The 15866-nt window shown below is 37.9% G+C and overlaps 1 protein-coding gene across 1 annotated transcript; it reads left to right on the plus strand.

Annotated features, from left to right (window-relative positions):
- The first annotated feature begins 276 nt into the window (after nucleotides 1-276).
- LOC148802758 (uncharacterized) lies at nucleotides 277-3715 on the plus strand. Its single transcript, XM_088897978.1, has 5 exons — nucleotides 277-1631; nucleotides 2625-2966; nucleotides 3059-3164; nucleotides 3245-3524; nucleotides 3642-3715. The coding sequence occupies exons 1-5, from the start codon at nucleotides 277-279 to the stop codon at nucleotides 3713-3715; spliced, it is 2157 nt and encodes a 718-aa protein (XP_088754104.1).
- The last annotated feature ends 12151 nt before the right edge of the window (nucleotides 3716-15866 follow it).

Below are 15866 nucleotides of genomic sequence, written 5' to 3' on the forward strand. Positions count from 1 at the left end.
CTAATATGAGCCAAATCAAAGATGGGCCAAAATAGGCCAAGAATAGACCTCAGTGGGTCAATTGGAAATGCAACAACGGGATAGCTTCTTAAGCCAATGGGCCAAAATAGGCCATTCTGAAAATGGGCCAAGAGGGGCCAATGAACACCCAATTTTTGCTTTCTTTTTTTTTCCTTCTATCCTTCATATAATTTCTATATTTTGGTTTAGAAGGTGTTAGTTAATGCTTAAAACTTGTGTTCCTTCCATATTATTGTTTCAGTTCACTGTTATCAAATGGATAAATGTTGGATATGTCACTCATCAAGATGGAGTGAAGAATACATAAGAGGAGTCACAAGTTTTTTAGATTTTGCATTTGAGAGGTCATCTAAAGATGGGAGAATCTTAGGTCCTTGTGTGAAATGTGTTAACACATGCTTGCTTTCAAGAGGGGATGTTTTTGATCACTTAATATGTGATGGCTTCCTCAGAGGGTATGATCATTGGGTTATGCATGGGGAGTCCTTTGATGCATCTCCATCTACTAATGGAACCTGTGAGCAAGAAGAGCGGTTTCAGCATGATATGCATGGTTTATTACATGATGTTTTTCCCATGTTTACAACAGAGGGGGATCATGATATGAATTTAGGTGAAGAGGACTTGTCACAGCATGGAGAACATCATGTTCAAGAACCCAATGAAGGGAGTGACACACAAAAGTTTAATGATTTTACCAAAGATGCCGAAAAGAAGTTGTACCCAAATTGCAAGATCTACACAAAGCTCTCTTTCATTGTACATCTCTATCACATAAAGTGCCTTCATGGGTGGAGTAATAAGTCATTCTCCATGTTGCTAGAGTTGTTGAAAGATGCATTTCCAGAGGGAAACACATTAACACACTCTTACTATGAGACAAAAAAGTTCATTTCAGGTCTAGGTCTACACTTTGAAAAGATCCATGCTTGCCCTAAAGGTTGTATGTTGTTTTGGAATGACAAAGAAAATGAAGAAGTTTGTTCTGAATGTGTCATGTCAAGGTGGAAAACAACTCCATATCATGTAGAAGATGACCCACAATCTTCTAATCAAAAGAAAAAGAGGATAGGTGCAAAGATCTTGCATTGGTTTCCTTTGAAACCAAGGCTACAAAGATTGCTTATGTCTTCAAAGACAGCTTCAGACATGAGATGGCATGAAGAGGGCTGCACCAAGGATGGACTATTAAGGCATCCTACAGACTTTAAAGCTTGGAAGGATTTTAACTCTCAATATCCTGATTTTTCCTCAGATCCTCACAATGTTCGCTTAGGGTTGGCTTGTGATGGTTTTAATCCATTCAAGACTATGAGTGTTACTCATAACACTTGGCCAGTCATATTGATCACTTACAATTTGCCTCCATGGTCATGCATGAAGCAACCTTCTTTCATCCTTTCATTGCTTATTCCTGGCCCAAGTTCTCCTACAAACAACCTGGATGTGTACTTGCAACTTTTAATAGAAGAGTTGAAGGAGCTTTGGGAAGTTGGCACCGTAACATTTGATGCCTTAAGAAAAGATTTTTTCCAGTTGTATGCAGCAGTAATGTGGACTATTAGTGACTTTCCAGCATATGCAAATTTGTCTGGCTGGAGTACTAAAGGGTAGTATGCATGCCCTTCTTGTGGATATGAAACTAGCTCAAAGTGGTTGCATCGTGGTCAAAAATTTTGTTACATGTGCCATCGTAGATTCTTAGATCCTAACCATAAGTTTCGGTATGATAGTCAAATCTTTCGATGGAACTCAAGACCATCGGGTACTACAGTGTTGAGACAATTAGAAGCCATCTCATTTACCTATGAAAATAACAGAATTGATAGAAATAAGGATGGGGCACAACAATGGAAGAAGAAAAGCATTTTATTTACATTACCTTATTGGGAATATAATCTAATGCGTCACAATCTTGATGTGATGCATATAGAAAAAATATGTGTGTGACAATGTTCTTGGGACATTGATGAACCAGGAAGGAAAAACAAAGGACAATTACAAAGCACGTCTTGACCTTGAGGAAATGGGTATAAGAAGTGTGCTTCACCCTAAAAAATACCCTAGTAGTGATAGGGCTTGCTATCAAATGACTTTGAAGGAAAAAGACAATTTTCGCAAAGTCATCAAGGAATTGAAACCTCCAGATGAGTATTCATAAAATTTTTCAAGGTGTGTATAGCTTAAGCAACGAAAGATTATTGGGCTTAAATCTTATGATTGCCATATTTTGATGCAAGCTCCTTCCTATTGCCATCCGAGGGTATTTGCCCGATAAAGTAAGCTCGGTTATCATTGATTTGTGCAATTTCAAGGAATTGTGTTCTATGGTTCTTCATGTACAAGACCTTGAGCAACTACAATTTTGGATTGCTTTAACACTTTGTGAAATGGAAAAGATTTTTCCATCTTTTTTCACCATTATGGTACATTTGGTAATTCATTTGGTAGCTAAGGCTAAAGTTGATGGTCCAGTACATTATGATGGATGTACCCCATTAAGAGGTACAATCCAATGTGTCTTATATTTCCTAAGTTTTAACCATATATGCCTTTGTTATATTAGTTTTTGTCTTAAAACTTTTAAACCTGTGCTCTGGTAGGTACCTTTGTACTCTTAAGTCTTATGTGCGTAATAGAGCCCATCCAAAGGCATCCATTGCAAAAGGCTATCTAGCGAATGAATGCTTAACATTTTGTTCACGGTATTTATCGGGGGTTGGGACAAGGTTTAATCGACCAACACAAAATGAGGATGCTATTAACCCATTCTTGGGGGTTTCTATTTTATCCACTCCAGGACGGCCATTAGGGAGGAAGGTGCAACATGTATATAAGGGGAAGAAGAGAAGTAGAGTTTCAAAAATCCATCTTGATAAGAAAACATGGATACAAGCACATAGATATGTTTTATTCAATACTGGTGCAGTCATCCCATTTCGAAAGTAAGGCTATCTATATATCTTGGTGATATAATGAAATGCATGATTATTTGATCATAAATTATTATCATTCTTATACAACTCTTCATGTGTAGACAACATGAGGCATCTACTAAGGCCCAAAGTCGTCCACGTCGTCTTTCTCCATATGAAATTGATAAGATTCAGGGTCAAACATTTCATGATTGGTTTCGTGATCGGGTTAGTATTATCTAGTATAAAGTTGGTTATATTATTTAAACAATTTGGATTATATTGACATGTTATATAATATGAATCAGGTAGCACGGTTGGATCAAGAAAGGAATGAACAAGTTACGGACCAACTTAGGTGGCTAGCCCATGGCCCTTGTGATGTGGCAAGGAGATACAGTGGTTATATTGTAAATGGTTTTAGGTTTCATACAAAAAGACGAGAGAAGTTCTTGAAAACTCAGAATAGTGGAGTCATTGTGATTGTGCATTCAATGAGTTATGCTAGTGCAAGAGATAGACGACCTATTCAAGGAGAGATCAGCTACTATGGTATATTAGCAGACATCAATGAAATGAATTACTCTGGTATGTTCAAAGTTGTATTATTTAAATGTGATTAGGTTGATGTCAATAGAGGATGCAAGAAAGATAAGTTTGGTTTCACACTTGTAAATTTCTCACATTTGAAACATATTGGTGAAGATTTGCTTGATGACCCTTTTGTATTAGCGTCTCAAGTGAGAAAAGTATTCTATGTGAAAGATGAGACAAACTAAGATTGGATGGTTGCCATGCCCTCAAAAGTTAGAGATGTATATGACATGGATGATGAGATTTCTGTTGATAGAGAGCAAGTGCATGAGCAAGTAATTGAAGACACTTTTGATGTTGCAAATGACACTTCAAATTGGATTAGAGATGAAGTTGATGGTGATGGCTTCAATGTCACACCGCAGATGGAGGATGAGGATGAAGAAGATGCTGAAATTGAGGAAGAAATGTTTTGATTATTTATATTTGATGTGTAACTCCAAAAAATCTAGTTTTGGTGCTGAATTAATGGTTAGTGTTATTTAATTTTAAATAGTTACAGTTAAAGTAACGGACTTATAGTGATTAATTGGTTTTTTCCCCAAATTTAAGTATCTTTTGAGGATTTTATTGTTGTTTGCTCTTTTTTAGCAAGTATGGAGAAAAAAATTTAATTTTTGCCATGAGATCCAAGGTAATTAATTAAGTTGCAGAATAATTTGTTTGCCTCTTTCACTCATTTTTTATGTAATTCTTGGTTGAAATTTGATTTTCCATTAGACTATTGGGTTTTTTGGAAGTTGTATTGAGTTGAATTCTTTTTCTTATTGCAGTAATAGTTTTATTGTTTGTATAATGGCGAAGCGTAAACGAATTAACATTCATTCTAGTTCCGCTCAATCTTGTGTCCACACCCAACCCGAAACGGATGAGTAGCTTCAAACAGATGCGATCTCACCAGCCATGTCAGGTATATATGATGGCAATCATAAGTTTTTTACCATATTCTTGCAAAGTTTATAAACTAATGCAATCTTAACATTATATATGATTTTCGTAGACTTGTGGCAAAACACGTATGGCAGATATATGGGATTTGCCTCGAGAGCAACACATTGTTGTTCAGTTGAATGAAGATGGGCAACCAATTGGTAATGAAGCAACCATTTTTACTCACTTAATTGGAACTATGGTAAGGATGTCTAATATGGCACCCATTGACTATATATCTTGGCGCAACATGCCAGATGCAAACAAAGAAGCAATGAGAAAAATTGTTGAGGTATGATAAGTTATGATGCTTAAGCTTTAAGTTTGGTTTGACATTTTTTTTTTTAATTTTTATTTTGTTTGTTAATACTATAAAAATATTCTCCATGCTTGGTAAGTGTTTTTTTTTTCTATGCATAATAGGAAAATGTTTACAAAAATATACTATACTTTTCATAAAATATAAAACAAGCCTTCTTATGAATTGGATTCCTAAACATAGATATGAACTTGGAATTCAAGCAGAGTTTATCAAAATCTAAGCTCCAAACTGTATACTCTTATTTCACATCAGACAGGGATCTGAATCAAAGGCTCATTGTTTTTGAACTGTATACTCTTCCCAAACTGACCCATAGCTACAAATAAACATGTATAAACCTGAATTCAGTGTAAAATTTACAGTTGGTATAGGTTTACACTGAACAAAATGAAGCCTAGGGTATTTATCTCATGGATGTTGACTGACAATCTGAACCACACAGAAATCTGGTCTCCTTTATTGTTTTCTGTTTCTTCAAATTTTAATTGTACTATTCTTTCTTTGTGCTTTATAATGGTTAAAGAGATTTTATGACTGTAAGTACTCACTGAACATACAAAAGAGGTGTAAAGCAAAAAATAATAGATATACACTGATCTCAAAAGATAGATAGCTGAACCAAATAGAATTCCAATTGGATTGAATATAGATCTGCCCCTATTCGATCTGATATATTCCAATTTGACTAGATTTTAATGTATATGCTTAGTTTGAATGTTGTACTTTTACTAGAGTTATCGGTTCAGGTTTTATAAAATTTATTTTTCATTATATTTAGTTCATGATAATATCAAAGTCAGTTTTATTTCATTTTATTAATAATATAATATTTTAATAAATTCTAGATTAATTTTGTTAATGGTGTTCAATATCTGATTGCAATTCAGATTCAAATTTGAATATAAACAAACCAAATTTGGATTTACCTTAAATCTGATTTGATCAGATCCATTTGCAGGCCTTGTTTTGATTCCAAAGATTCATCTATGAGAAGATTTTTTACAGCTTCTCTTTATCTTTCTTGACTCATACACAGATTTACAAGTGATGTGATGTACTCCACAGAACTATGTGATCTCTCTTGACTCATACACAGATTTCCTTTAATACCTTCCCAAATGATTTTTAACAGAACGGTAGACCATGATGTGAACCAAATGGTCTTGATTTTGGAAGACAAGACCCCAAAAGCTCAGCACATCGGCCTGTTGAAAGAAGTACCTAGAAAGGCTTGCCAAACAGACCCATAATCTTCTTATGATAGTGTGCATGCGGATGGTTGATGGATGTTGTACTGTACAAATTTAAAACAAAAAACGAACAAATGAACCTGATTCATCTAATGAACATGAAATGTGTATTATGAACCTGAATCCAAACCAAGTGAACCACAAATGAAGTAACTATGGCTACAATTATCCATGCCATCCTTAAAAGGACTTTAAATTCTGGTCGGTTTTGTAATAAGCATATTTATAATCAAATACAATGCTTTCAAAGGAGGGGGAACTCTGGTTTTTCCACCTGCCTACCATAGGTATTCCCTTCCTTTTTCAATCCTCCCATTTATATCATGCATTCTACTGGAGAATGCTTCCCCTTTAAAGCTCTTATTGTTCTCTCTTTTTGGAATCTTTATACAAAATGCAGAAGATTCCCTTAGAGAGCTTTGTTGCTTCACTTCCCTTATAGCCACACTGACGCAGCGTGACGCACTCAACCGGGGCCGACTATGCAAGCACCGGGACGATCGAATCGGCTTCGATCTTGAAGCCTTACGAAAACTAGGTGTAGCCTTAGTTGAAAGAAAAAATATGGCAAAGAAAATTCTTGTGTGTTTATTGAGCTAAAAAACTGAAGTATTTATAATACATACGCGTAGTCTTGTAGAATAACTAGGAAAGTAAAATAATTAAAACAACTAGGACTTGGACTTGACGTCCACCATCCGATATCCACCATCATCTAATGCAGGTTGAGCTGTTGACATTATCCTGGGCTTGTTGGATCACGTAAAGACTCTCTAGGCGTGATCGCCGATTGTTGAGCTGGTCCTCCATCATTCTCCCTCACTTGGAAAGAACTCGACCTCGAGTCATGACTGGGATAGGCAAGTGTCATCTCTGGCAAATAACGATGAAGGTCAACAATATTAAATGTTTTGGAGATACCCATGTGATCTGGCAAGTCTACGACATAAGCATTGTCGTTGATTTTCTTAATGATCTTGTATGGACCGTACATCCGAGGATGTAGCTTGTTATACTTCCCTACGGGTATGCGTTCCTTTCTGAAGAACACCATAACTTCATCTCCAACGTCAAACACGTGGTGCCGACGATGCTTATCAGCCGCAATCTTGTACTTGGCATTGGTTCACTCTAGTTTCTGCTGCATTGCTTCCTGCACTAACTGGATCTATTCTGCCAGCTGTTCTGCAGAAGTGCTGAGGCCGGGTACCCTGGGTAGCTTCACTAAGTCCAACGCATGGTTAGGTACCTTCATATAAACAATTGAGAACGGGGATCTACCTGTAGAGTTATGAACTGCATTGTTGTAGGCGAACTCTACCTGTGCTATGGCGAAATCCCACTGCTTTGGTCTCTCCCTACAGATGCTACGGATCAAGTTCCCTAGGGTCCGATTCCCCACCTCTGTTTGTCCATCTGTCTACGGATGAGCCGTACTGCTGAAATTCAATGATGAGTCGAATAATCTCCACAGGGTCATTCAGAAGTGACTTAAGAACCTCGTGTCTCGGTCTGATGTGATGGTCTTAGGTACCCCATGTAAACGGACAATCTCTCTAAAAAATAGCTTAGCTATTGTTGTTGCATCCGCAGTCTTCTTGCATGGGAGGAAGTGAGCCATCTTGGAGAATCGGTCAACCACTACGAAGACGGAATCCATATTTTGGGGAGTCTTTGGCAAGCCCAGCACGAAATCCATGGACAAGTCTTCCCAAATTGCAGTAGGAACAGGTAAAGGCATGTAGAGGCCAGTATTCTGGGTCTGTCCCTTAGCTCTCTCACAATAGTGGTCACATCCCTCCTTAATTTAGGCCAGTAGTAATGTCCCTTGACTATTTCAATTGTTTTGTCTCTCCCGAGGTGTCTTGCTAATCCACCCCCATGTAGATCCCTGATGATCTTCTCGCAGAGGGAGGTGCAAGGGATCCACAATTGTTCTCCCTTCATAAGGAACCCATCATGAATATAGAAATCACCTGCTGGCTGTCGATTTATGCACTTTTCCCACACCTGTTTGAAGTCTTCATCCTTGGCGTATAGATCTTTCAAGCATTCAAAGCCCACTATCTCAATGCTGAGAGTCTTGATGAGGGCTACACGCCTACTTAGAGCATCGGCCACTGTGTTTTGCTGTCCAGCCTTATACACAATTTTGTAGGGGAATTTATCAATAAAAGCAGACCATCTTGCATGCAGGTCACTCCTCAACTGTTTTTGCTTACTGAGATACTTAAGAGCTTGGTGGTCGGTGTAGAGAACAAATTCTTTAGCAATTAAATAATGTTCCCAGGTTTTCAGTGCTCTAACAACAGCATAGAATTCTTTATCATAAGTGGACCACTTTTCCTGGCTTCGCATAACTTTTCACTAAAGAAGGCGATTGGTCTCTTTTCTTGGGACAATACGGCCAATATGCCAACTTCGCTGGCATCACATTCAACCTCAAATAGTTTGTCAAAACTTGGTAATGCAAGGACAGGAGCATTGCATAATTTTTCTTTTATGAGAGCAAAACTCCGTTCTTGTTCTTCTCCCCATTGAAACCTTCCCTTTTTCAAACACTCAGTGACGGGGGCTACAATACTACTAAAGTGTTTGATAAATTGCCTGTAGAAAGTTGCTAACCCATGGAAACGTCTTACATCCGTGACGTTTGATGGGGTCGGCCACTCCCTAATGGCTTTCGCCTTTTCCTCATCCACCTAAATTCCATCCTTACTTATAATGAACCCTAAGAACAACAAATTATCGCTCATGAAAGTGCACTTCTTTAAATTAGCATATAATTTGTTTTCCCTTAATGCATTCAGGACCTCTCTGATATGTCCTAGGTGCTCAGTGATAGATTTGCTGTAAATCAAGATGTCATCAAAATATACCACAACAAACTTACCAAAAAAAGGGCGCAGTACCTAATTCATTAGCCTCATGAAGGTGCTGGGTGCGTTGGTTAGCCCAAAGGGCATGACTAACCATTCAAACAGTCCATCTCTAGTCTTGAAAGCTGTCTTCCACTCGTCTCTGGGACGGATCCTAATCTGATGGTAACCACTCCTGAGATCAATTTTGGAAAAGTCTACAACTCCATCAAGTTGATCTAGCATGTCGTCCAGCCTGGGAATGGGAAACTTGTAGCCAATAGTGATTTTGTTAATGGCCCTACTGTCGACACACATCCTCCAACTCCCATCTTTCTTGGGTGTTAATAATGTTGGTACGACACAAGGACTCATGCTGACTTAAATATGCCCATTTTCTTAATAATTCTTCTACCTTCTCCCGTAAGATCTCATGGACTCATCCTGTAGTGTGGTAGATTAGGTAGACTAGCACTAGGAACAAAATCAATATGATGTTGGATATCTCGCATGGGTGGAACCTCATTAGGTAACTCATCAAGGAGTCCCTTTACTTCCACTGGAATTTTGTTTTTCTCCAGTGACTCATTCATGCTTTCTCCCTTTACCACCAACAAGTGGACTTCGAGGGTATCCTTACATTCCTTTACAAATTCAGCATGGTGATGGGTAATGGTAAGGAAATTTCTCTCCACTGCCTTTGGGGCTTTTGGGGTATTCTTTTCTACCATGGGTAATAAGGTGTAGCGTACAGCCTCTTTTTTGAGCTGGTAGGTATTCTTCCTACCCAGGTGTTTTGCATCTGCATCAAACTGCCAAGGCCTACCTAGCAAAATTTGACAAGCACTCATATCCACAATATCACAATATACCTCATCAGTGTACTTACCAATGGAGAATTGGACCTTGCAGCGTTCCTCTACTCGTACGCCGCCGACTTCCTTGATCCACCCAATTGTGTATGGGTTCGGGTGTTTCTCAGGAAGTAGTTGTAATTTCTGTACCACATCCCTGCATATAATATTTTCCTGACTGCCAGTATCAATAATTAAATCAAATAATTTACCTTGTACAGTACATCTAGTGCGAAACAGTTGGTGTCGTTGAGTGGTATCTTTGCTTCTTTGGGACAGCATTAGTTTCCTCACAACACGTGTATTCTTCATGTTCATAGGGACCTTCTTCGTCCTCTCCGTCAGGTCCACAGCATACTTCATTGTCAACATCTTCTTCCTCCCCCCTCTCAACCATGTTAACTGTCTTCCTTCTGGGACAGTCACTAGACCTATGCCCAACTTCATTGCACTTGAAGCACTTAAAAGGAGCAGGTTTTGCATAGGGATTATTGGGTTTAGGAGGGTTGGAAGTGTTGCCTCGAGTGTTTCCTCCCGTGGCGGCCTTACTGGCGTTAGCTGTATTCGGCGGATGGGAGAGTTGTACTCCTAGGGCTGATTTGCTCTTGTCGACTGCTGTCGGTCTGTTGTCGCTCCCACTGTACCGTCAATAGTTATCGCCTCGGGTCCGGTCTTGGAACATTAACTCAGCTTTCAAAGCTAAGTTCCTTGCTTCCTGCACACTGAGAACCATCTGGACGCCAATCTTGTCTCTGATAGCAGGTCTCAAACCACCCAGATAACGGGCTGCCTGCTGGTTATCACTCTCAGATAGCTGATTACGTTCAGCCAATCTCAGGAATTCTGATGTGTATTCATTTACGCTTCTTGTTCCCTGTGCACACCGTTGATATGATTCAAACATATACTGCTCATAATCAGGGGGTAAAAATCTACCTCTTATTAGCTGTTTCATGTGCCTCCATGTTCGAACTGGACCTCTTCCTTCTTTGATCCGAGTCTCCCTCATTCGTTCCAACCAGACAGAAACTCCTCCCTTTAGTCGAAAAGCTACTAATTTCATCCTTCTTTCTTTCGGGATCTCCATGTACTCGAAGAAATGGTCGACCTTGGTGATCCAATCCAGAAGGCCCTCTATATTCAGATCCCCACTAAAAGTAGGGATATCTACCTTGAGTTTAAATTCATCATTATTCCGACGGGGATTAAAGTTGTCGGGGTTGCGCCAATTCCTACCGTTTCTGCCGTCGCCGGAAATAATTGGAGCGACGCCGAGTTCTAGCTTGTTGTCACTATCATCATCAAGAACAGGATGTCGGGGTATAGAATTGATGAGTGGTCTACTGTGGTCGCCTCCTTCGATTGAGTACGGGTTATCCCGGTTCCTTGGAACATCCTCCCGCAACAAGGTCCACAGTTGTCCAACGATCTCTGCCAACTACTGCTCAATGTTACGTGTGGTTGTGCGCTGCTCTTCGATTGCTCTCCAAACAGCTTGTAACCCCTGATCTCCGTCACGGGGTTGGTTGCGACTGCTACCGTCTTGGTTGGCCATCTGACTGGGCGAACTCCCGCTCTGATACCACCTGACGCAACATAACGCGCTCGACCGGGCCGACTATGCAAGCACCCAGACGATCGAATCGGCTTCGATCTTGAAGCCTTACGAAAACTAGGCGTAGCCTTAGTTGAGAGAGAAAATATGGCAAAGAAAATTCTTGTGTGTTTATTGAGCTCAGAAACTGAAGTATTTATAATACATACGCGTAGTCTTGTAGAATAACTAGGAAAGTAAAACAACTAAAACAACTAGGACTTGGACTTGACGCCCACCGTCCAATATCCACCATCGTCTAATGCAGGTTGAACTGTCGACATTATCCTGGGCTTGTTGGATCACGTAAGGACTCTCTAGGCGTGATCGCCCATTGTTGAGCTGGTCCTCCATCACACACACATGGACCTAATAATGGCCCATTTAAATAAAATTGAATGAATAGGAACCAAATACAAATCCACCTTGTGCTGACCCAACTCATTAACCACATACCGTTGTTCATTGGGTTGATACCATCTTGAGCTGACCTAACCAAATCCAAACCCACCTTGGACAGGTCTGGTTTGATCCCAGACCTCTTAGCATGTAGTTAAAAGTCTCTTCAACTTCAACTCTCGTCCCTGCCTTTGCATAGCCACATATCAAAGCACTAAAATCCAACAAATTCTTTGCATGTTATTGTCATATTACTTATCAGTTATCGCATTGTAGCTTGCTTAGATCATCAAATAACAAAAACTCACTTTGGTTTTATTGAATGAAATTCTAGAGACTCCTTTTCTTGTAGTGTACTTATACATTTTATACAATGAAATACTGATATTGCACTTTTAAATGTAGTCTAAATTTGAATTTCTACCATGTTGGACTGAGAATACAAAAGCTAACAGATAATGAAATATCTACTAAGTGGAGGCAATGGAAGAGTGAGATTAAGTCCAGAGGTTATAATGCTGATACTTCTATTGACGACATAAAAGCAAACATTCCTGATTCCCGTGTAGATAAAGATCAATTGGGGTCGTTTAGTTGATTATTGGAAATCTGACAAAGGAAAGGAATAACTAGATCTTATTGTTTGAGTTTTCTTGTTATATTTTGCTTTATTTAATTTGTTTTTCTAATTGTTATTGAGAATCAGTGAGATAAACAAGGAAAATCGGGCAAAACTAGATTGAACCTCACTGCGTAGGAACAAAATCTTTTCCTAGGTTCATTGAGGAGAAGGTGATATGTGCATTAAAGTTTATTTTGTTCATTTTTTTATTATATCAATTTTATGGCAAATTTAAACAAATTTATTATTTAATTGATTTTACTATGATGGTAGACTCAAGAAAACAATGGGGTACGACCTTCACGTGCATAAATATACATTGAGAGTCGTACACGTAAAGATGGGAGCATAATCAATGAGAAGGCAGCAACAATATGTGTATGTATTTTTTTAAATCAATTAATAGATCTTTGTATATTATAGTCTATTGGATGTGTTAATTCATCTTATATAATCTTGCCCAAATGTGTTTTGTTTTCCCCGGAAACCTCTTTCGACCTTTGTTTCATTTCAAGTATCATTGTTCCATTTTGCTATATTTTTTGCTTTCAATTAAATGATAAGTTATATTGTAATTTTTTAGGAATGCATGAAACAGTGTATGGGTGTGGTTGAGACTTCAGAAACTACACAAAATTCTTGGAAAAATGGACGTCTTTCTCCCAAGTGAAACCAGAAAAGAAAGGAAGGATTCCGTTGCATGGGAAGGTATCCCACATCTTCTAAATAATTTGATGTTCTATTTTTTCAGTCAATGAATCGTGATGAAGAGGTTCAACAATTAAAGCAAAGCTTTACAGGATTAACAGATGAAGTTAAAAGGGCTATGAGGAATAGTTGCAAGCCTTGTGTCAATAATTGAAGGGCAAGTGCCTACGGAGCAAGTTGCAAATATATTAGGGGCAGCAATCTTGAGGTTAGTCGACTAAATTTAGTGGAGTTTCTTTTTACAGTTTTTAGAACTCATTTGTTAATTCCTTTTTTTTTCGAATTAGAAGAGTTTATTCTTAAGGAAGTATTTTATGCTAAATTTGTTTAGATTATCTTTATATCAACTTTTAGTTCATCAATTGTATATACATCCATTATAACTACTAGACACCAATTAGAATGTCAAATGACGAGTTCATCCTATAAAATTCGTACTTGATGGATTTGAGGCAATGATGTATGTGAGCATTGACAATTCTGGATGGGTTGGGCAAGGTATACCCAGGTCAGAATTGGGACGAAGGCTCAAGGCCAAGATTAAAGCTTGATCTGTGCAAATTTGGCCCAACTTGCACTAAAATTTGATGCAATCCAGTTGGGCTCAGTCTTGGTTTGGTCTTGGATTGGCCAATCAGTCCATACTAGGCTTAGACTAATTGAAGGACTAAGCCTAGGCTAAAAAAGGTTGGATCTGGAATCCAAATTTTGCGCTTAAGCACAACCTAAGCCCAAAATTGTGGACTAAGTCAGTCTATAATCAGGTTGGGTCCACCCAAATTGCACCCCAAGTTTTGATGGCCCATGCATGAGTTCACCCTCTTCCCCCTTTTCCTATAACTTTGTCTTCTATAGCTTGTCATGTCATCAAAATTGATACTTATTAGCCCCCTTTAAGTTTTCTATTACCAAAATAAATTAAAAAAGAATTTTTGTATGATATAATAACTATGATTTCTCCCATTTTTTCATTATTTTCCAACGAGAGAAAAAAGGAGTAAAACCATAGGTAAAGTGACTCCAGAATTAATAATTTTGTCACTTGCATTTAGCATCAGTCCCAAACTAAGACTTTTAAGTTTTCTATTACCAGAATAATTTGTCACTTGGCAGTTAGCATCAGTCCCAAACTAAGACACGAGATCAACCTTCTTGAGAAAACAGAATTAATAGCTCCAAAGAAACAAGCCACTTGGAAGTTTAGCATCCAGTTTCTTGGCACTTGGAATTTAGCATCAGCATCAGTCGAAGCCACCTAGAAGCTACAATGTTCTGTCTTGAGAAAACAAACCACCTACCATCAGCCAAAGAAAAAGCCACTTGGCAGTTAGCATCATTGGTTTGATGCTATGTTCAGATAGGTCTACTGATGACCTTGCCCATGGTCATGGAAATTGGACTAGAGAAAGGTTTCAGAACTGCATTAGGTGACATAATAATCATGCAACTTCAGCTCTGTGCTATATTCTTTTCTTTCTCTGTTGGGACAAGAGGCCATTATTTTGGGCGTACAGTTTTGCATGGGGGGTGGGGGGCAAGTATAGAGCCACTAGGGGAGGCTTTGTGGTGCATCATGAAAAGCATCATGGGTAGGAAGAAGTTTAGTGTAGATTACCAGTCGATGTTTAGACTGCTCAAGTTGTTCCTGTTTATTGGGTCTATAGTAACTCTGGTCATCCAAAGAAAACAAGCCACTTGTTTGTTTTCTAATGTAATAATAATATTTTCCTCTTGACAAATGTTGGTATTTTTATTCATCAAAATTTTCTTTGTTTAGATATGTTATGGTTTGAGATGGATACTAAGTTTGTATGTTTTTCGATAGGTTCCTGATGTTGGCAATGCCTCAGGTCGATCCCCACAAGGACATGGACCCTCTTCAGTTTCTAGTCATAATATTAACGATCAAAATTGGTAAGAATACAATTTAAATATTATTTTATTTTTGTTATTATATTGCATACAAACCTTTAGTCTTAATAAAAAATTTATATTCTTTTATCTAAAACTTATAAGACTTTTCTATTATTTTTCTCACAGGTACACCGTAGGGTGAAGCAAAGCATGTGATCATGTAATTTTGTACTTTTGATGGTAAAAGAGTTTTGGAAACAAATCTTTTTGTGATTTCTAGTGTTTAGTGTTGGGTTATTTTGAATTATGAAAGATATAAGTACATTATAGGATTGAGTAAATCTTTTCTTTTTGTGAAGAGGGATTGAATAAAGCTTGTGATCATGGAGTTTTGAACTTTTTTTTTGTTAAAAGTTACGAAAAACAACTTCATTTATGATACTTGTACAGATACAATAGGGATATTGTATAAATTATATGCATATGGTTATATTCAATTAATGAAATATCTTTTGTTACAAATCTATTTATCCATTAGATTTGAAGGAAAAGGTTTATATTAAATGATGGAAATTGATAAAATAGTCATTACAAAGTAGTTAATAATGCCAACATATATATCAACATGGTATTGTCGAAAACATCTATAATGACAAATCAAAATATCCAATATTGTCAAAATAAATATTGAAAGGAACTTATAATACATATACCAATGGAAATATATTAACCGTTGGTAAAGGTAATACAACTATACCTACGGAAATATCTATCGCTAAATCTATTACGACGGAAAATTTAATCGTCGGTAAAGGTATTATATTTATATCGACAAAAATATCAGTCGCTAAATCCAAATGTCCAACCATCTGAAACCATGTTATGGCGACGGTAAATCTGTCACTATATGCTATTACAACGGTTGGTGAATCTGTCGCTATGTTA

The sequence above is a fragment of the Nelumbo nucifera genome, chromosome 2 (genome assembly GCF_055504915.1).
Source record: "Nelumbo nucifera cultivar China Antique chromosome 2, China Antique-T2T, whole genome shotgun sequence".
NCBI classification, from domain to species: domain Eukaryota; kingdom Viridiplantae; phylum Streptophyta; class Magnoliopsida; order Proteales; family Nelumbonaceae; genus Nelumbo; species Nelumbo nucifera.

What these genes read in the sequence shown, in the direction of transcription:
- LOC148802758 (XM_088897978.1), top strand. Translation starts at nt 277, where the DNA reads ATGGATAAATGTTGGATATGTCACTCATCAAGATGGAGTGAAGAATAC. An exon ending in GCAGTCATCCCATTTCGAAA is followed by an intron (nt 2,967 to 3,058) that starts GTAAGGCTATCT and finishes CTTCATGTGTAG; the next exon opens with ACAACATGAGGCATCTACTA. An exon ending in ATGATTGGTTTCGTGATCGG is followed by an intron (nt 3,165 to 3,244) that starts GTTAGTATTATC and finishes AATATGAATCAG; the next exon opens with GTAGCACGGTTGGATCAAGA.